General features: G+C 37.2%; 1 protein-coding gene across 1 annotated transcript; it reads left to right on the plus strand.

Moving 5' to 3' along the window:
* Positions 1-3798: 3798 nt before the first annotated feature.
* On the plus strand, positions 3799-5094 carry LOC113305510. Its single transcript, XM_026554531.1, has 3 exons — positions 3799-4001; positions 4101-4310; positions 4356-5094. The coding sequence occupies exons 1-3, from the start codon at positions 3799-3801 to the stop codon at positions 5092-5094; spliced, it is 1152 nt and encodes a 383-aa protein (XP_026410316.1).
* The last annotated feature ends 16028 nt before the right edge of the window (positions 5095-21122 follow it).

A 21122-nucleotide genomic window follows, 5' to 3' on the forward strand; every position in this document is an offset into this window, starting at 1 on the left:
GTACTAAAACCACTGGTATGGTTTGATTCTGACCGTTGGTTGACGGCATTCCGAAGATTGGTGGATGTGCGGGATGATGTCATAGATTCTGCTACCCCTTCTTTTTGTTGATGGATTTGGCTTGAAACCAAAGTCTTGTTAGCTTCTGTAGCCTGGAGGGCCGCAACAGTCTTCGTGGCTGCTGCTTTGAGAGCCGCGGCTGCAATGGAGTTAGTGTTCATAGGTGAAGTGATTTCCGCAGCATCCTGCCTCTGAGTAGTTGTTTTAGCTTTGTCTCCTTTCTGCTTGCTTCGGGTCATGACCGAGGTAACCCTCGGTGTCTCCTTTGATGAGGCTTTGGTTTTTCCTGCCTCTAGTATCTTCTCCATTTTTAATCCTTTCTGCATAGGGAATAAATAAGGAGAACCAAAGATATCCACGAGGATCGGGTTAGCGCCATTCGTACCCGCAAGACTATTGGAATAGAAGGAAATGAGTTCCCAAGGGCCTTAATAGAAGAGAAATGTAAAGACTTCATGGTCTAGTTTTTGAAATACAAATCCTTAATAAACGATCATGAATCTTGTTTTCAGACTACTTTTGAAAAAGAACTCTTGAAAAGGCAGATCCGTCGCGAGGACTCATGAATCTGGATTATTAAGTCTTAGTTGGAGAAAACACCTCACGTGCAAATCGGTGATAGATAGCCGCGGGTTTGTCTGCTTTGAAATGGTGTTTGTGAAAATGAAGAACATGAACCCAAAAAATAAAAAAGGTTTTGAAAGCACGCTGAACCCAGAAAAGGGCACAACCATAGTGCGCGTTTTAAGGTGAAATCACAGGATAAGATAAATCTTTTACCGGGACAGAGTCCCTGTTTCTAGCGCCAAATTGTAAACACAAAAATGTCGAGGCCACCCAAGTGTTCACAAACAATATTCGCATACGTCCTAATTCTATAATTGTACATCGTATGCGTAACAGGATGATTATATCGATTCATCGACTCAAAGCCTTCGAGCTTGTCATTGTCTAGTCGAATATTATCATAAATAATGTTCGTGTAAGGAAATAAATCAAGAAACAAGTATAAATCTAAAGCATATGAAGTTTAACGCAGAATGTAAGATGCAGAAATGTAAATGAGACAGATTTACGTGGTTCGGCGCTAAGGCCTACGTCCACGGGGTTTGGTGTTTCACTATGTACTGAATGGTTACAAAGATAGTCGAATGACTTTAAAATATACATGGGTCTGCGGAAGTAGGTGGATTACTTACTCTTCCTATTTCTCTCTCTTATATTCTCCTCTAATTGCTCTCCAAAATGGTTTTCCCCCTCTCTCTTATTGGAGAGGGGTATTTATAGGGGGAGAACGTGGGTCCTATCTCTGAAGTGCCGCTGTAATATTATCTTCTTATGCTTTGTTCCTATTACGCAGAGGTCTTCGGTATATGCCGCGGCCTGAGCTTGAACACGAAGGGTTATCCTCGCTTCTTCCACGAGCTGATCGACACGTGTATATCTCTTTGGTATTTAATGCTGGCAGATGGATGTCTGCTCGTGTCACACAAGTGTCTCTTTGTCTGGTCACATCTGTGTCAGCCAAACTTCCTCTCGGCCGTTGATCTGGGACCTTCCTTGGGATGGGGTGCGTTAATACCCAAGGGGTATTATCTGGTGCTCCTCTGTGCCATCATACCTCTGTGGTCCTCTGTCCCTGACCGTCAGATCTGCTGACCGATGTCATCTTCTGATGAAATGCTTGCTATCATGTTTTGATGTCTCGCTTCACATGCCTTCCACGTGTCTCTTTCTATACACGTGGAGGATGATGAGAAGTGTACATACAATAAATAAGGTTTTCCTATTTATTGGTTAATAGAGTTTGTTTTAAGTCGCTTTTTGATTTGAGTTAAGATTTTGTTTTTGTTTTTAGAGTTCATGATCACTGATAGATCTAAACAGTGAGAAGTTAGACAGGGAGAAGTTTTGCAGGATAACAAGATAGATCCAGAAAGAAGACTTTTTCAGATGGAAAGAAAATCTTTTTCTATCGAGGTGGAATATTTTGGAAGCATAAAGACAGTGAAAATCACAGAAAGAGGAAGACATGGTTACCGAGCGTGGATGGATTTTCATCCACAAGTGATTTCGTGGCTAAAGAATATTTTAGATGAAATTGTAGAAGGAAGAACAGGGGAGAACAAGTGGAGAGGAAGAATGGGGAAAGATGTTTACTTGGCTCAGATTCAGACTAATAAGGAAGGAAGTTATATGAGAGTTTCAAGATACAAAAGACGTAATGAAGGAAGATCTTTCAGTCTTTGTTTTTCTGATGGAGAAGATTTTCAGTGCTGGCTTATTTTGTCACAAGCTCTGGATTTTTTCATTCCTAAACAAACAACAATGAGAACAGTTGGAAGCTTAAGATCTAATGACGATTATCCTAATCTGGTTCAAACAGACAATAAAGGTATTGTTAAGATCTCTAAGAACATTGGATGAGGGAAGATTACGAAGATGATTAAGGCAAAATTTGGTTGGAGAAGTTATTTAAAACTAAATAACTTAGTTTATCCTAATCTGGTTCAGTTCAGCTAAATGCCCAAGAAAGCAGGATATGGAGGCCGGTGATATGGGAGGAAGATGGAATCATTGTCAAGATATCCAAATGGAATGGAGATACTATGTTGGATGCGACAAATAAGAAGACTAAAAAACCAGGAGAGGAAGAACAGACTAGAAGATGAATCAAACAAGACCCATTAATACCTATCGACTTTAATTCAGTAAAATGGCTCAAATCAGGGGTATGCCATTAAGACTATGGAGCCCGAAAAATTTAAAATTGATAGGGAATGCTCTGGGTAATTTCATCATTATTTCTCAAGAAACGTTATTTATTTCGTTGGATTCAAAAATACATTTCTTCAGGATATCAGTAAGTGGTGAGTTTGATCACATTCCGGCGTTGCTGGTAACAATGGTGGAAGGAGAAAACATGGCGTTGACTGTTCAATGGGATTTTCAGTATACTCCAAATATCTCGCCTGCAGATCAAGATTATATAAAGAAAGTCGAAGATTTTGAGGCAAAAATAAAGGAGCACTTGCAGGACGTGGAGGTGAATATTTCAAATTTGAGTCTTCCTGGTCAAGACTTGAGAGAAGAAAATCGAAGCCGTCCAAATGAAAATTCCAGATCTCAGGAACACATCAACGGTTCTGAAGGAACTGTACAAAAAATTATTGAAGAAGAAAACGACATATGGATTTTTATTCCTAAAAGTGGGAGAAAGGAAACAACTAATACTCCAAATTCAATATCAAACACCTCGTCAAAGACTGGATCGAGGTACACTCCAATTCAGCAGGAGGAAGATTCAGAAAATAACTTTTCTTCTGTGAATTCCAGTAGAAAGGAGTTGGAGGATAATGTAGTGAAAAACCTAGAAGAGGTTCAACAGTTCAAGGAGGTTGAGGATGATGGACTCATAGATAAAACTGTGCAATCTTTGGTCCAAGTTGCGTGCAGTTATGGAAGTATTAATGAAGCTCAAAAAGAAACCCTGAGAAGGAATATGACCAAATTTGTGATAAATTATAAACAGAGGTTTGAGAGAAAAGAAGACAGGGAAGAGGGAGCTAATGAGGAAGGTGATGAACATAATAATGACAAAACTCTTGATGTTAACCGAGATGAAGAAAAAACAGATAGTGAGGAGGAGGAAGACAATAGTGTTGTAGACATTAGAGCAGCAAGGGAAGAAGCAATTAATAATGGATTTTTAAAATCCTCTGTTGGAATATTAGGGACATGAATGAGTTTCATAAACAGATTGCTTTCAAGAACTTGGCAGCGGCGCAAAGGTGTGGTGTGTGTTTAATTCAGGAGACAAAAATTCAGTACATGTCTGACTGGTTTGTTAGGCAGTTGTGGTACGATGACAACTTTGACTGGAATTATTTTCCATCAGTAGGAAGCAGTGGAGGAATGTTATGCATCTGGGATAGTAGCAAGTTTTAAAAATTGCAGGAAAGATTGGGTCTCAACAACATTACGACTGTGCTTTGTAATAGAAGTAACGGCATTCAATGGGCTGTAACAAATATCTACAGTCCTTGTGAGTATAACTTTAGAAGTGATTTTTGCGATGATATGAAAGAAGTTAAAAGTTGGTGGAATGGTCCAATCTGTATAGCTGGGGATAAGAACGCAGTGAGAAATAATGAAGAGAGAAATGAAGGGGAGGGAAACAACAGGAATATGGCATTTCTTAACAATTTCATTACGGATCATGATCTGATAGATCAACCGTTGATTGGGGGGTATTTTACTTGGTCTAATAATCATTCTTCTCCACTTTTGTGCAGGTTAGATAGGTTCTTGTTCGATCATCTTTTCGAGGAGGCATATCCAACTGCTCTTCAAATAGTGTTAACAAGAACTATATCATATCATAATCCAATTCTAGTGATCATTGAGCCGACAATGCCTTCAAAACCATACCTTAAACTAGACAGAGTTTGGGTTGAACACAAGGATTTTGCTAATAATGTGAAGAATTGGTGGGAAGTTATGTCTTTTCAAGGAAGTGCAAGTACTAGATTTTTCCCGAAGCTTCAGAACTTGAAACATTTAATCAATCCATGGAGAATCCAAGAGTTTGGATCTATTGGAAGGGAGAAGACTACTCTCACTGATAAAATTCATGAATTAAACATTCTGGAGGAGAGTGGAGCTCTTCAACATCATCATATGGAGGAAAGGCTAAACTATAAACTGAAATTGAAGAACATTGAGACATTGGAAGCTAGAAAATGGCAGTTGAGAGCTAAACAAAACAATTTTAGGTGGGGAAATGATAACACTCGTTATTTTCATAGCATAGCCAGTGCATGGAGGAAAAGGAGCACTATGGTCAAGTTGCAAGTGGGAGGTGTGCATTGCTTTGAACAGAATACAATTAAAGAAGAGATCAGAGATTTCTATGTTAATCTTTTCACTAAACAATATGAAGTCAATTCTCAGATGGAGAATTTATATTTTCCAGCAGTGAAAGAGGAGGACAAGAATTGGCTTGAAAGAGAGTTTATAGAGGAAGAAGTCTGAGGGGTTATCAAGAAGATGGGAAGTAATAAGGCCCCTGAGCCGGATGGATTTACAACTGAATTCTACAGAAGTTGTTGGAGCACAGTCAAAGTGGATCTCATGAACCTTGTTAGAGCATTGCTCGGTCGAATTCGCATGCGTTGCTATCTCAAGCATGTTTGTCAAGTTTAGTTGTCAAAACTATATGTATTGATTTCTAGACGACTTATAGCTAAGTCTCGGTTAGGAAAGGTTAGTGTAGTTGACCTCCATACTCCATGGCGATTATCTTGCGAAGACGAAGAACTACTCAAGGAACCAGTGGAACTTCATCCGACCAAAAAGGTATGTGAGACCTGAACTTATCTATCACTCAAATATCTACTCTATCTCCTACTCTTTAGACAAAGTCGTATAAGTATAATAGTTTTCATACATACACATTTGATATTTCGAGCCGAGTTTACTCGTCTATCTTTTATCTCGAAATACGGGTTGGTAAAGCTTTCGCTTTAGCCATTGTTTATCTTTATCCCGTGATGCAAGTCATGAAGACGTTTCGATCTTGAAAAGAGCTTTGATGACGATAGTCGTGAATAACGATTATTATAACATTATAGAAGAATGTTTCATTGATTGAAATGTAGAGTTGAGAATACGTAACCAACTACGGATATAAGCATATATAGTGTATTCGCACATTAGTGTATAAATCCATGTGCCGGAAACCAAGTGTGTGCATTCGTGCATACGTATTGACGAAGGAGACAGGTTGGGTACCGTACCCGTACGCGTACTGGCGGAAGTTTTCTAACCGAAATTTTCTGCTGAGGTTTGTGAACTTTGCAAACTGGAAAACCCTCACCTTAGGTATGCGTACCCGTAAGCGTATCCTCAGAAGTTTTTGAACCAAAAATTTATGTTGGGTTTGCAAACCCAATTCCGGCAAAGCTAGAGTACACGTACCCGTACGTGTACCCAAGATGGTTATATCTCAAATCGGCAGCTCATGAACTAAAAACAATAAATCAATAAGGAATGTAATCTTTGCAAATCGTGGCTATATTGTTCATGATTGATTCAAGTGAATCAAACCGAGTTGTTTCAATTGTATCTATTATAAAGATCTAAGAAATTGAACAACTCTTGAACTAGTTCTTTTGAAGTCATTGGAACTAGTTATTGAAAAGGATGAATATGGTTGATATGAGAGTTACTCATGTGGCTAATCAATGGTGAACCATTTGTGAACCAACCAAATGTACACGTTTAGGTACGGTTACTCAAACCTAAATGAAATACAATTCATTTGTGTGTGACAAGCTAAGTTTCGATCTAACGGTTAAAAGATATCAGTTTTGGAAAAATCAGGTTGATCATCTAACGGTGAAAATTGAATGCTTTATTACTAAGCTAACTTAGATTGCAAACCCTGATTTGAAAACTATATAAGGAAGACTCTATCATCTGTGCAAAACTAATCCCCACACCTCCTGTGTACTACTAGTTAGTTTTTCTAGAGTCCTTTCTACTGTAAACGTAGGTTTTTTCTCGAGACCCTGTCGGTTAAACGACTGAAAGACTTCATTGGGATTGTGAAGCCAGACGATACTACTTCTCTTGTAGTTTGCGATCTGATCTTGCCATTTTCTATCGTACAATTTCAATTGTAAGATTGGCTTGAGATTTATCTCCAATAGGGCAAGATAAAAATAAATCACAAACATCTTCGTCTCATCGTTTGTGATTCCGCAACATCTAGTTTCGCTACCATAGGATTTATATTTTTGTGAGGTGATTGATAACTCTAGGCTGTTATTCGGGAATATAAGACTGGATTATCAATTGGTTTCTATTCACCTTGATTTTATCAAAATACGTAACAAACTTCATTAGGTTTATCTGTGGGAGACAGATTTATCTATCAGGTAGTATTATTTTGTGCGATACAGATTTGTCTATTCAAGTCTTCGACTTTGGGTCATAGCAACTCTTAGTTATGGGTGAGATCAGCTAAGGGAATCAAGTACGTAGTATCCTGCTGGGATCATAGACGTAAGGAGCGCAACTGTACCTTGGATCAGTGTGATATTGATTAGGGTTCAACTACAGTCCATATCGAAGTTAGTTTGTCGTAGGCTAGTGTCTGTAGCGGCTTAATACAGTGTTGTTCAATCCGGACTAGGTCCCGAGATTTTTCTGCATTTTCGGTTTCCTCGTTAACAAAATTTCTGGTGTCTGTGTTATTTCAATTTCCGCATTATATCGTTTATCTTTATAATTGAAATAATACAGGTTGTGCGTTGAAGATCATCAATTAGAGTATCCGACCTTTGGTTGTTGATTTAAATTGATTGATCCTTGGATATTGGTCTTTGGTACCATCCAAGTTATTCCTTGTATTTGATAAAGACTCGTTGATTGTTACTACCTTGAGTAAAGATCAAATCAAGAGAAGAGATATTAACTCCTTGGTATACTTTTATCTAGATTGAGTCTGACTGTCTAGTTGATTCTCTACAAAGCATATTGGAGTTAATCCATACAGATTGCTAAGCGAAATATTGTGTGGTGTTGTTAGACCCCCACTTTTTCAATTGGTATCAGAGCAGGCAAACACGTTTAAGACCTCAAAAGTCTGTGTTTGTAGCGATCTGACTTTATGGACAGTTGTGATATCTCTAACTTCACAGATCCAGATCAGAAATCTTTTGATGCTGGTCAAAGTGCTGAGACTCTCAAGGATCCTACCTTATCTCCTCCTTTAACGGAAACTGTTGAAGACTGGGAAGAACGCTTAGATAAACAACCGGATGAACTTTTAGATGAAAGTGACTCAGAGGAGGGACCAAGTATTGAGAAGGAAGTCTCGCAATATGTTATACTATTTGATAGCATCATAAATGAAAAAGGATCATCTTCTTATCTTGCAGAATATATGTTTCCTCTCTGTCGTGAAAACAAGAGACTTAAAAAACTCTTTAAAAGATACGATAGTGGTTACACACTGTTACAATCCATCCTCAAAGACCGTGATGAAGATATCCAGTCAAAGGATGCTGAATGTGAAAAACTTCAGAAATGTATCTACGAGTTGAAAGAAAAACTTGCAGAATCTAAGGAAATGTTTGACTCTCAACTAAAAGAGGCAAATGATAAAGAACTTCTTCTTCACAACAAATTGAAGCAATTGGAAGATGATCTACATACATCTGTCAACAAGACAAAGTCTCTAGAAGGAAATATGAAAAGGTTTAACTCTAGTTCTACTAAATTATCTTCCATGTTAGGAGCATGTAAAGAACATCGTCATACATGTGGTCTGGGAAATAAAGGGATAGACGCTCCAAACACTGGAAAGATAAACTTTGTCCTTGCTAATGACAAATCACATTGTGAAAAACATTCAATTCACTTGATGATTCTGTAGATAAAAATTGTCATGCTTCGAAAAGAGGAAATAAGAAAACCGGCAAAACCTTCAACTGCTACTACTGTGGAAACAGAGGTCACACTGAACGAAAATGCCGTTTTCGATTAAGGAATGAAAAACTTCATAACATTCTCATACGGATGTCAAAGTAAGTAATCAAGCTTATTTCTCTCCATACTGAAAATGTCGTAGGCATAGAATCCAATGTATTGTGTGACAAGACGTCTCTTAGTTATAAGTATGACTCTAACTCCTTCTACAATTGCAGAGGAAAGAAGGCCATATGGAAAACTATACCAGTGGATACTTCAGTAAAGAAAAGAAGGAAACGAAAAAGGAAGGATGTCTTAATCAAGGAGGAAAGTTCATCCAGTGAAAAGAATCATACTGTGTCAAACGTATTGAATTTCGATCACATTCATACCAATAATCGTTCCTCCGAGTTAAAGACCAGTATAAATAATCTGAAGCGGAAAATAAAAAATCTAAGAAGGAAAGCATTTTCAGGTATTCCTCATCCTCCATGTCATAATGCTTTTGAAACTATTTTCACAATTCCTCCTTGTATTTCAGAGAAGGAAGACAATGATGAGATACTTGCTCATAAAACAACTTAATCAGTTTGCAAACTGAGCGTTCTCTCCCAACCTTAAGAGAATGTACAGAGTTCAAGATATAACCCATCTTGAAACAAATGGTTGTTGTTGTACTTGTCCTTTCTTAGTAGACTTCTTTGTTTTTAGTTCCTCTTTCACAATAAAGCATGTTTGATCATGTCTTGTGGAAATACTGTCATTTTCAGTATTCCTTCCTTGACTTGTAAATACCTTGTGGGCTCCATTACTTGACGGTTCAGAATCTGGTTCTTGACCGAGAGCGTTTGCATACTTGGCCCTTTACCGACTTTGACCCTAGGGTTTCTATATATGTATTTATATATATATTTATATCATGAAGTTTTCTTGGTATATACTAGTTAGGTAATGAGAGCAGTCTTCTAAGATTTAAAGGTGCAAACTATGGAGAATTGCAAGAAGGAAGTTGAGAATGAAAGAGAAGTCATTGCTGGGTTTTATGAGAATCTTGTTCTCATATACTTCTATAAGACAATAGATCACGAAAATCAGCAACCAGTTCAACTATCACAACAACTGGTTGGAAATCTTCTCCTAGACTTTCAAGTGCTACGAGAACAATTCGTGATTGCGAAAAGAAATCTTGAGTTCGTAAGGATAAAGCTGAAGGATGCTAATGAAGAACTTGATAGTGTTCGAAGTTTTCTGGCTCATCTTAGTTCTTTTTTTTTATGTTTCCTAGAAAACTTCTTATTTTTCGTTGTTTTTAAGAAGCATTACTGGATTTTGGAATAGCCATTATTGTGATTACACATAGCTATGTCCAATAATTTCATCTTGCAATATTTTTAGATTTATTTGTTTAAATTCTAAAAGTGATTTGGAAGATGATGGTTGCAGTACTAATCTTTATGGTTTTATATATTGCAATATTTTTATAGGATATGTGTGCTTACGTCCTTGAACTGTTATTATCCCATATATTGTCAAAGTTAACTCTTTCACATGTCGATATGCAAATATTGATACAAGATCGATGAACTCTTGAAAATAATAAAAGTTAAGCCTATATTGTCAATTATTGATGGAAGATAGATTAAAATCTTTTGTTTACAAAGATTATGTGTATTAAAAACCGTTATGCAAATAGTGATAAAAGATAGAATGAATCTTTGTATTTTCCGCAGTGTTGATCTTTCCTTGATCCATATTTTTTGTGTATACTGTGATACTCCATAAGTTTTTTCTTGTGTTGAGTATATGAACGATTGAGTTGATCACTCCTTTATGGTTAACTTAGTCGTTGCTCCGTAAGTTTTATTATGTCGAGCATAATTAATTAAATTGATCACTTTTTTGTTTAATTTGATTGTGTATTCCGATTAAATTAATCACGGGTTTACTTGTGATTAGTTTGATTGAGAACTTTGGATATAAAAAATCATTTCTTTATGGTTTTTGGTGTCCAATAAAAATACTTTCTTTTCTCGTTTAAAAGTAAGGTCGCTCTTGTTGTTATTTCGGGAATGACATCAAATGGGGGAGAGTTCATTTGAACTTGTGCTTAATTTCATATCTTTGTAGGGAGTGCGTTTGTGGAATTTTTTAGGGGTTATCTTGTATCTTCATAAACTCCTTGATGAATGCATTTAGCTTCGGCTATATGATTGCATCTAAATTAGTTGGTATGTACTTTTCTTTGGTCTTGAAGCATCTCCGTGGAAATTTCATTAGGATCCTGTTTTCGTACCTTTGCCAATTTTATTGACAAAAAGGGGGAGAATTAATATGTAGTTCACACTACAAATACATATGGTTTACATGTTTTACGGGCCATTATGTAAGGGGGAGTGGTTTTCATGTTGAGATGAAAGTATTGACTAAGGGGGAGTGATACATATCCCCATAATATTGTTGTCGAAGTTGTGATATAAGAACTTTGATACTATGTAATAATACTACGACAGTGTATAGCAATGATCGAGAGATTTTGTTTTCTCATTGTTATGGCTACGGAACTTCAACAACTATGATGCAGAATTGAACATCTATCGATTGGAGATTCAATTGTTATTTCTTAACTCTTATTCCTAAAAAGGAAGACTCATGCACTCCCAAGGATTTTAGACCTCTTAGTCTTATTGGGAGTGTATGTAAGATACTTTCTAAACTTCTTGCTGAGAGATTGAAGAAACTAATGTCTGAACTCATATCTGATTTCCAAGGTGCCTTTATACATTATAAGCAAATATTGGATGGTGTTCTCCTTGCAAATGAGTGTGTTGATAGTAGGCTGAAATCTAAGAAGCCAGGAATTCTTTGCAAGATTGACATGGAGAAGGCTTTTGATAGTGTCAATTGGCAATCTATGTTTACAATATTACACTTACATAATTTTGATTCTAAATGGATATCTTGGATCAGATGGTGTGTCTCTTCTTCTCATATTTCTATATTGGTGAATGGAAGTTCTTCTAAGAAATTCAAGCCTACTAAAGGCTTAAGACAAGGTGATTTTTTGTCCCCATATTTGTTTTTGTTGGTGGTTGAAGTTCTTTCAAAATTGATTAATGATGCAGTGGATATAAGTCAACTTCATGGCTTTCAGGTGGTGGATAATGGGACAATGATCTCTCACTTACAATTTGTTGATGATACCCTAAACTTCATTGATGCCAACGTGGATGAAGTTAGAAGATTGTTTATCATTTTAACAGTATCTGAGATACTCACTTGGTTGAAGTTAAACATGGAGAAGAGTACAATGATTAGTGTGGGTGCTGAGGAAGTGGTTAATGTTTTAGATAAGGAACTTGGTTGTAAATATGAAAAGTTACCTTTCACTTATCTTGGTATGCCAATTGGTGCTCACTGGAGAATTACAACAGTTTTGGAGCATGTCATTATTCGTGTGCAAAAAAAACTTGCATCTTGGAAGAAGAGAAAGTTGAACAAAGCTGGGAGATTGGTCCTTATCAAGAGCTGCTTAGCAAGCCTTCCCATTTATTTCCTTTCTTTGTTTCACCTGCCTGTTAGCATTGAGAAAAGAATAATAAGGATTATGAGGAATTTCTTGTGGGGGGGGGGGGGGAGGGGGGAAGAATACGGAAAGAAGTTGGTTTGGGTTGGATGGCCTAAGATTAGTCAGCCAAAGGCAAATGGCGGTTTGGATGTGAGAAATCTTAGAAAAACAAACCATGCTTTGCTGGTTAAGTGGATATGGAGAGATCAAAGAATAAAAAATTTTATGGAGGAAGATTGTGTTCCAAAAGTTCAAGAAAAATACTGAAGTACTCATGCCAGATGTGGATAATATACCTCAAAGCAGAAGTTTGTGGATAAACATAGCTAATATGGTTCCAGTAATTCAACAGTATACTCATTTTACTGCGAGGAATGGAAGGGCGGTTAGGTTTTGAAAGGACAAGTGGGTGGATAGAGGGACTCTGAATGAACTATTTCCAGTGATTTTTAAAGCAGTCAAAAACAAAGACGCAACAATAGCTGAGGTGTTGGGACTGAATGGTTAGTGTTGTGTGTTTAAGAAGCAGTTGAATGCAAACGAGCATCTCGAATGGGACTTACTCATAAGGGACTTGGCAGTGGTGCCGAATTTGGTTGAAGAAACCGATGAAGTGTAGATTATGGATGACTTTAGTTCTCAAAGGTGCTACGATATTCTTGCAGGTGAGTTTGAAGTATGCAGTTTTGTGAATCATTTATGGAAGAATTGCATTCCACATAAAGTCAGTTTCTTGCTTTGGGATTGCTTTCATAACTTTTTTCCTATTAGAAATATTTTGAGACATAGAGGGGTGTATATTGAGACTGATGAATGCGTTCTCTGTAATACCGAGAGTGAATCTGCAGATCACATGCTACTGCACTGCTCTTTCTCTTTCGCAGTCTGGGATTATTTCATAAAATCTTTCACGATTTCATGGCCGATTCCTAGCTCTGTGCTGCAACTTTTCGATGCTTTGGGGAACAATGTTCTGAAGGGAAGAGGAGGAAAAGTCTGGAAGTTAATACATTATGCGATTTGTTGGACGTTGTGGAATAAACTAAATGATCTTTTTTTGGCGCAAGGAAGAAAATTGTGGAGCAGGTGATTGATCTTGTCAAGCATACAGTCGTGCTTTGGTCATGTGATGCTGATAGTTTTAAGTTCGTTAACCTCAGATGCATATGGAGTGATTAGAAACTTCTTATGTCTACATAATGGACTTTAAGGCTCTGTAATGTTTTTGTATTGGCTTATGCCGTGTCCTGACCTTTACTCTCTGTAATGGTCTTCTTTTCTTTAATATAACTTTTTTGTTCGAAAAAAAATAAAAGAATGAATTCTCTAACAATAAAATAACCTGGCTAAATTGGGGCATATGCCACTTAATGGGGACCTATAGCTACATGAAAAAATAGGGTCATTAAGAAATAATTTATAGAAACCCCTTATCCACTATTTATGTTAATGCCTAATATGCCCTTGTTAATTTAGTGCTAATTCGGATAATTAAATCATGTTTAATCTAGTTAATCCTGAAATTAACTTTCATTAATGCATAATCAACACTTGTAAAAATTTTAATTTTTCTTTTAAAAGAATCGATGCAGAATCTGTTGATGTTAGTGCTTTTGTAAACCGATTCTGGGTTGAGTTATGCCGAATGACAATGTAAACCCAGAATCGGAGTTTACTTAATACACACATAAAACGATTCCTAAAATCAGTGTTTACATAAGTCCATATAATCCAATTATGCCTTACTTTCAGAAACAAAATATTGATTACATAGTTTAGGAAATTAGCGCACTACATATGTAGGATTCAGTATGGGAATTCTAGAATTTGACACATCAAATGCTCTTCAATGAAACTCCGAGCACGTCGGTACACCGTTGTATATTATTTGTGGTGAATGAACTTAGTTTCCCCATTACGGATTCTCCATATCCCGTTGAAACGTTCCGGCTGAAACTCAATGAATTCTTAAATGTTAGTATGTGAATTTTCGACATAGGTATAAAAATGATCGCATTACTCACTTTTTCCCTAAGAGGAGCTCGTGGATGATAGTCTTACACCATATTTCTAACTTTTATGTACTCTCTCATTGCACCTTTAATGTATTGGAATCGAAATGCCAAGTCTCTCAATTTGCGGTTATTGGGATTCCCGGTACGCCCGTAAAAGAACTCTTTAGCTCTCTTCCAAAACACTAATTCAATAGATTTCATTCGGACGTTCACGGAACGTATTAGCAGACGATTTAACGAGATACAAATCTTCATACGGTTCCCATTCCATTTTCTAGGGTAAGTGTGTGATATGGGAGTGGCTGAAAGAGGTTGTCCTTATATAGATAAGGACTCAACGGCTATCTTTTTCAAATTCAAATCAAACAATCGGAGTTTAGGTATGTCCACGTAGTCCGATTATGTCCTTGCAAAAACACAAAAATTGTGCCTCTCATCAATCGGGCTTTTGTAATGCACATGTAATCCGATTCTTGGCAACAAAAGTTACAAAACTTTTCTTCACAACAATCGGATTACATATATGTACATGTAATCCGATTCTTAGCAAAAAAAATTACAGTACTTTTCTTCATAACAATCGGTTTACATATATATACATGTAATCCGATTCTTAGCAAAAACAATTATAGTACTTTTCTTCATAACAATCGGATTTCATAAAGGTACATGTAAACCAATTCTAAGCAACAAAAGTTACAGGACTTTTCTTCATGACAATCGGATTTCTTAAAGGTACGTGTAAACCGATTCTGAAACTAAACCTCTGAGAAATTGTCAGAAACGGTTTACGTATAAGTACATGTAAACCGATTCCGACTGAAAAAATCCCAGAATCCTGCATTTTTCGCACAAACATTATAGTTGGTTATTTTATCGCGTCTTGGAAAAACACCAACAATTTTCAAAAGAAACCAGATTAAGTCATTCATAAACTAGGAATATAACCAAACATAATTCGACAATAAGTTTAAGACAAGACATAAGTTTTGACTCCGTAATTATCCATAGTTAAAGATATAAACATGAATATAATCATTCATTCATGAACATCCCCACCACGACCACGTCCACCGCATCCTCGTTTACCAGGTTGTGCGCTGCTCGATGCACCTTCAGACATCTTTTTTTTAAGGGGGGCGGGGGCGGGGGGCTCTCTTCCTCTTCTTCATTGGCTCATCCTCCTCCTCCATCTTCCCAAACTTTGCACCAGCTTCTACATATTCGAGATTGTTCAATTCATAAATCAACTTTTCATTGGCCTTAACATTTTTCCCTTCCCTGATTTGTAACTTTGCTTGGGTTATCAAGTACCCGACTCGGCTTCTCTGTTTCCATTTTAAAGAACAAACATTCAATAAAAAGCGCTAATAACATTAACAAAATCGTAATTGAGTAACAATACGCACCAGGCATTCGAGAGCCGTATCTTTGTCCTCTATATTGGACCTCTCATCTACTCGTATCAGTCGAGTATGAGAAACATTGAGGTACCACGACATGTAACCCGTAATTTCATCATCATATATTCGAGATGGATCATCCAAAGGATATTTGTGAAACTCTCTGTCTTCCCAATAATCACATGATGGTAAAGGCTTGTGAACAATGTCAATATCATTATCATATGATTTGTTTTTTTTCTCATTGATTTTGAACATGGATTTTTTGTACGTAACCTCATTGTCTTGCGACTCTCATCGGGTTGTACATTACATATCCTCTTGGGTGAAACAAAGGCCCAAAATAATCACTTTTCTCTCTGCACCCAACCTTCTTTCCATTAGCCAATTCCTCCTTGTAAGGATCAAAAATAACATCTGTCGTTGTCAAGTTGTCCAACTGGCGTCTCAACTTCAGATAACCCTCATTTTGGTTCTTTGGCTTACTTCTGTAGGTGTACTTGTGTCCATAATACTGGTGGTCCCATTCCTTGTTTTCAAAAGACCTTTGAGCAAATATTGGGAAGTGCACATATATCCACACCTGCAGAAAAGACATATTCCCTCTGATTTGGTTTCTTCGATCCCTAGAAGCCTTTCTCAACTCGTTCAACGAGTGTGCAAGGATGGCAGTGCCCCAAGAGTATTCGTGAATCTTGTCAAATGGTTGCAATAACTGGATAAAGTTGGCTCTCACACAGGCACCTGAAACTTCGGGGAAGATAATAGCTCCTAGGACGTAGAGGACATACGCATTGGCCGTGGAGATGATACGTTCCGGCGTCACCTCTTTTCCCTCAGCACGAAGCTTCTTTGTTCCCATGAAGTTGTCTCTCAGCTTCGATAGATGGAATATCCTCTGCTTTGCCTTGCCTACTAGCATCTCTGATTTGGTCCTCTCCTCATCCCATTGGAACACATTCTTCTTAAACGCGTAAATCTTGTCCTAGTCAAGCTCTTGCACATAGCCTTCGTGCTTCATGGCTTTAGCTTCTATGCTTAGCCCGGTAATGAACTTCGCATCATTTGGAGTTATCGTCATTTCGCCAAACGGAAGATGCAAAGTATCCGTTTCCCCATAATATCTCCCGGCAAAGGCGGAACAAAGAGGTTTGTCATAACCAAGGTCCAAATTCTCGACCGCAGGTACCAACCCCGTACTACTTTCTGAACTTCTCCAATGGTTAATTCCATTCCTTCCAGTAGCCATTGCCTCATCATACTCACTGAAGTTCATGGCTTCATACGACGAACGGAATCCATGTGATCCTATACAAAAAAAAAACCTGGTGGACAACAATCAAAACACTACACGGATAATGATTTTTATGTTACATAGCATAATGTTTAGGTACTAACTATGGTATGGCAAACGACGGCGTCCCAACTGTCTTTGTACCCCCATAACATTTGTCCTCCATCACCTGGTAACCCGTAAACGAGATCCTTAGGGCCGCGAGGAAACATCTTCAGCGGGTATGGCATGTGGTCACCTTTCTTATTCTTTGGAACATCTATCTTCTTACCATCTGTCTTACCTTGTTATTGAGCGTCTCCTCCTTGGACTTGTTCTTGCAGTTGTTCTTGAACTTCTCTCTTCATCAACTTGCTTCTCACTTTCTTCTTCATCACTTTCTTCCTCACCTTCTTCTTCACCACCTTCCTTGCCACCAATTTCTTCTTCATAGATCTCCTTTCCACCACTTTGTTCCTCATTAACTTCCTCATCACTTTGTTCAGTAGGTGTATCAGAATCAGATTTTTCATGTGTTGGTTGCTCCGGTTGAGGTAGTGGGTCATTGATGTTGATCCCTTTGGCTTTACTCCCCGTGGCCCTTCGGTGGGAAGCATTCAAATTTTTACCGTCTTTTCGACGAGGTCCCAAAGGCTTAGGAGAAGCAAGGTCATGTTTCTTCTTATATTTCTTTTTGACTTGCTTTTGTTGGTTTCCCTTGTTTGGCCTATAGAATACGGAGTTAAGCGACAAACAACAATGGAATCGAATGTATTTTTTTTTATGTCAAGGTACAAAATCAGTTTACTCGATACACATAAAAAGTCCGATTCCTAATATAATAAAACCAGAAATCGGATTTTGTAAGTGCTAATGCAAACTGATTCTAGTAATCGGCTTTCTCGATATACATATAAAGTCCGATTATTGACTAAGCATATAAGAATTCAAAGGCTACACAATCGGTTTTTGTGAACACATATGTAATCCGATTATAACGAAAAAAAGTTACAGAAACAACGGTTATCCCTACCATAACTGAATCAGGATATTTATTCACTAACATATTCCGTTTCCTATTCACATAAAGAACAATCGGTTTATGTGAGCAAGAACATAAACCGTTTCTAAACAGAATCGGTTTACTTTTACACCAACATAATTTGATTCTGTAAAACCCGGAAAATTTCAATTTCAAAAATTTCGATTTCTAAGCGATTGCATGTTACTAAAACCTAGTTTAGAGGATTGGGTTGATAGAAAAGTACCTGATTCGACCCATTTCCTCCTCTTGTGCGATACGAGAGGCTTCGGCTTCCTCGAGCACTTCCTTCTTTTCTTTCAAATAACTTCAACAATTCCGGGATCGTTATCACTAGAAAAATTCATGTTAGTAGGATGCTTCATTCTTGATGGTTTTGACATTTTATAGAAGAAAGAAAAGATTAATCGTTTTTGGATCGTCGAAAATTTTTGGTTTCAAAAAAAAAAAAAAAAAAAAAAAGGAAGGAAGAAGAAAACATGAAGACTCGGTTTTCAGGTTAGAAATGAAAACTGATTTTAGTTTTAGATTTATTATTAAGAGTTGATGGGGTAATTTAGTAATATTAATATTTTTAGAGGGTAATTTTGGTAATTTCAATAAATTTAGACACCCCTTATCATTGTGTATAAGGTAGATGAAGTAATATATAGTCCCCAATTAAGTGGCATAGGCCCCAATTTAACCAGGTAAAATAAAATACTAGTACAAAACTATGATTCTGGTCAGTCATTGTGAACAGAGTCGTTTTTTATCATGTTTAGCCTTTTTCCCTGCCTCGTGTGATCTGTTGTGCACCCTATAAATAATCCGTCCCACTAGTATCACAATTCTGTTATCTCTGATTTTTGCTGATATGTAACCTAAAATCACATCTTCAATATTCTCTTCAATTCAGTAATCAAACCTTGATGAATACATTTTCGTTTCCTCATTTTCACTTTCACAACTTCTTCTCCACCATCACAACTTCCTCTGCCCAAGCTTTTACATTCGTCTTTGTCAAACCCTGCAATTCAAATTGGTTTGACTGTTTTTCTTTTTGATGCCCTACACTAGTGGTCCCTAAACTACATCCAAACTCCTTAAATTAGAGTGGATTTCAGCAATTACAGGGTTCGAACCCCTACCTCCGAAGTGGGAGGGAGCATGCCAACCACAAGACCACTTGGTGATTGGCAATACTTTGGTTAGGATAATTGCTTTGGCTGTTTAGGTTTGATATTAATGATGAAATATCAAATTCTCAATCGGATGAGAGGAACAAATCGGCAAATTGAACCAAATGGGGCAGGGTTTTGCTAGAACCGGAACTGACCGGAATGGCATAAAATCAAAAAGGACCCGAAACTAGATATAGAGAACGTTTCCAGGCAAATCCGCGAAGGGCTAAACCCTTTCCAAATAGAAACCAGTTTCCTTTTCCGAGCATATGACGAGCGCATAAAGCTATATATAAACTCAACCCTCCCTGGCCATACCATACCATTATTCATCATAATCTATTCTCAGTTCTCTCTGCAAAACCTCCTTTAAGCTTTCTTTACATAATTTCTTGCAAGATTTTATTTCTTCTTCCAAATGGCAGCATTAGAATTAGTATCAGCGATGGTATCAGCAGCATTAGAATTAGCACCAGCGATGGCATCAACAGCATTAGAATTAGTACCAGCGATGGCATCAACTTTCTGTAGACCAGAATTACCAGCATCAGCAGCATTAGAATTAGTACCAGCGATGGCATCAACTTTCAGTAGATCTCTTGCATACGGACAATTCTTAGTTAACAAATACGATCCAGAAGAGCAAGAAGTAAAAGAAAATATTGAAGAATGTGAAACTATGGTACCCATTCTTGACCACAGATATAATCATGATGATCGAGTACCAAGATTACTTAAAGATGATGGTCCATGGGAAATCAATAAAAAACTTCAGCAGAGTGATGTTAATAGTTCGTGCAGACTTCTTCTGTCTCATAAAGATGTTGAGAAATTCATATTCTCATATTGGGATGTCAGACTTGTGCAGATGTTAAAATCTGGGGATGGGTGTCATGTCAATGTTCAAGTCAGAGAATTTGAAAGTTGCAGGGCTCGTAAACTAAAATTCAAGAAGTGGAAAAGTAGTCGACCACCACCGCCATCACCCCTTTCACCCTATCGTTATACAGTTGACCACCACCTCCATCACCCCGTTCTCCTTCTTATTATGCAATCTCCCTCTTATAAAATCTAGCTAGGGTTTATCAGGGTTTGCTTGCATTTGAGGTAGGGGCCGGTTTTTCACTATTTCTATCGCTGTTGTTAACATTTTTCTTTATTTCAATTATTTTGGTAATGAACAACTCTTTAATTGATCTATTTGGGATGTTTTTTCTACTATGCATTAGATTATGCCCATAATTTTTTTTAGGTACCCATGGTCTTGATTCCCTTTGAGCTGTGTTTGATGCTAAACTCACTGTGCTAACTGTTACATTTTGAACTTCTTATAATTTTGAATGTTGTGAATGATCTTGCGAAGATTAAACATGCTTTGCAGTTGCACAAGTTTCGTTTTCCAACTTACGTCGGTCTTATACAACCATTTGGCAACTAGCTTATTAACTATTTGAGAAAATGTCCCAGTGAACTTTGTATTAGAAACCCCTATGTTAGCTGAAGATTGTTTTTCTTTTCATCATTTCATGGATTTTATACTGAAGTCTTCCCACCGTTGCAGATCAAAAATATCAAATCCATTGATTTATGTTAAGGCACCAGATTGATTTTTTTTTAGCAACTCGTGTTTGTGCAACCTTATAAAATAACCCATTGCTTTGCGGAACAACATCAGTTAATCATTTGGTCGTATGTTGAGCTTGACGACATGTTATTGTTGTTTATGTATTTTTTTAAGTTGAATGTAGATGTGTGTTAGTTTGTAGAACAAGTAATAAACCAAGTCATTTGTTGTTTGACCCCTTAGAATGTGTGGATAATGAGTCATTTAGACATCCTTGATGGATATTACTATGATTTTCCATGTTCTTGATACTGTGGTTGATGGCACCCTCTGTAGTCGTCCCGGTTAGGAAAAGCGCTCCCGGAAACTAGCACGGTATACATTTGATCCTAAACTAATAATCATCATTCTTCAGTTTATTACGTTCCAACTCGAATACTTTGGTGTTTAAAGTCTTCATTAGACAATTGTGCCGACCAATTACAATCATTGTCTGATCGTTTCTATTCTCATTACATATTTAGTCAAACTGACTGATATATTCTCATTATTGAGTATT

Source organism: Papaver somniferum, chromosome 8 (assembly GCF_003573695.1).
Source record: "Papaver somniferum cultivar HN1 chromosome 8, ASM357369v1, whole genome shotgun sequence".
Lineage (NCBI taxonomy): Eukaryota > Viridiplantae > Streptophyta > Magnoliopsida > Ranunculales > Papaveraceae > Papaver > Papaver somniferum.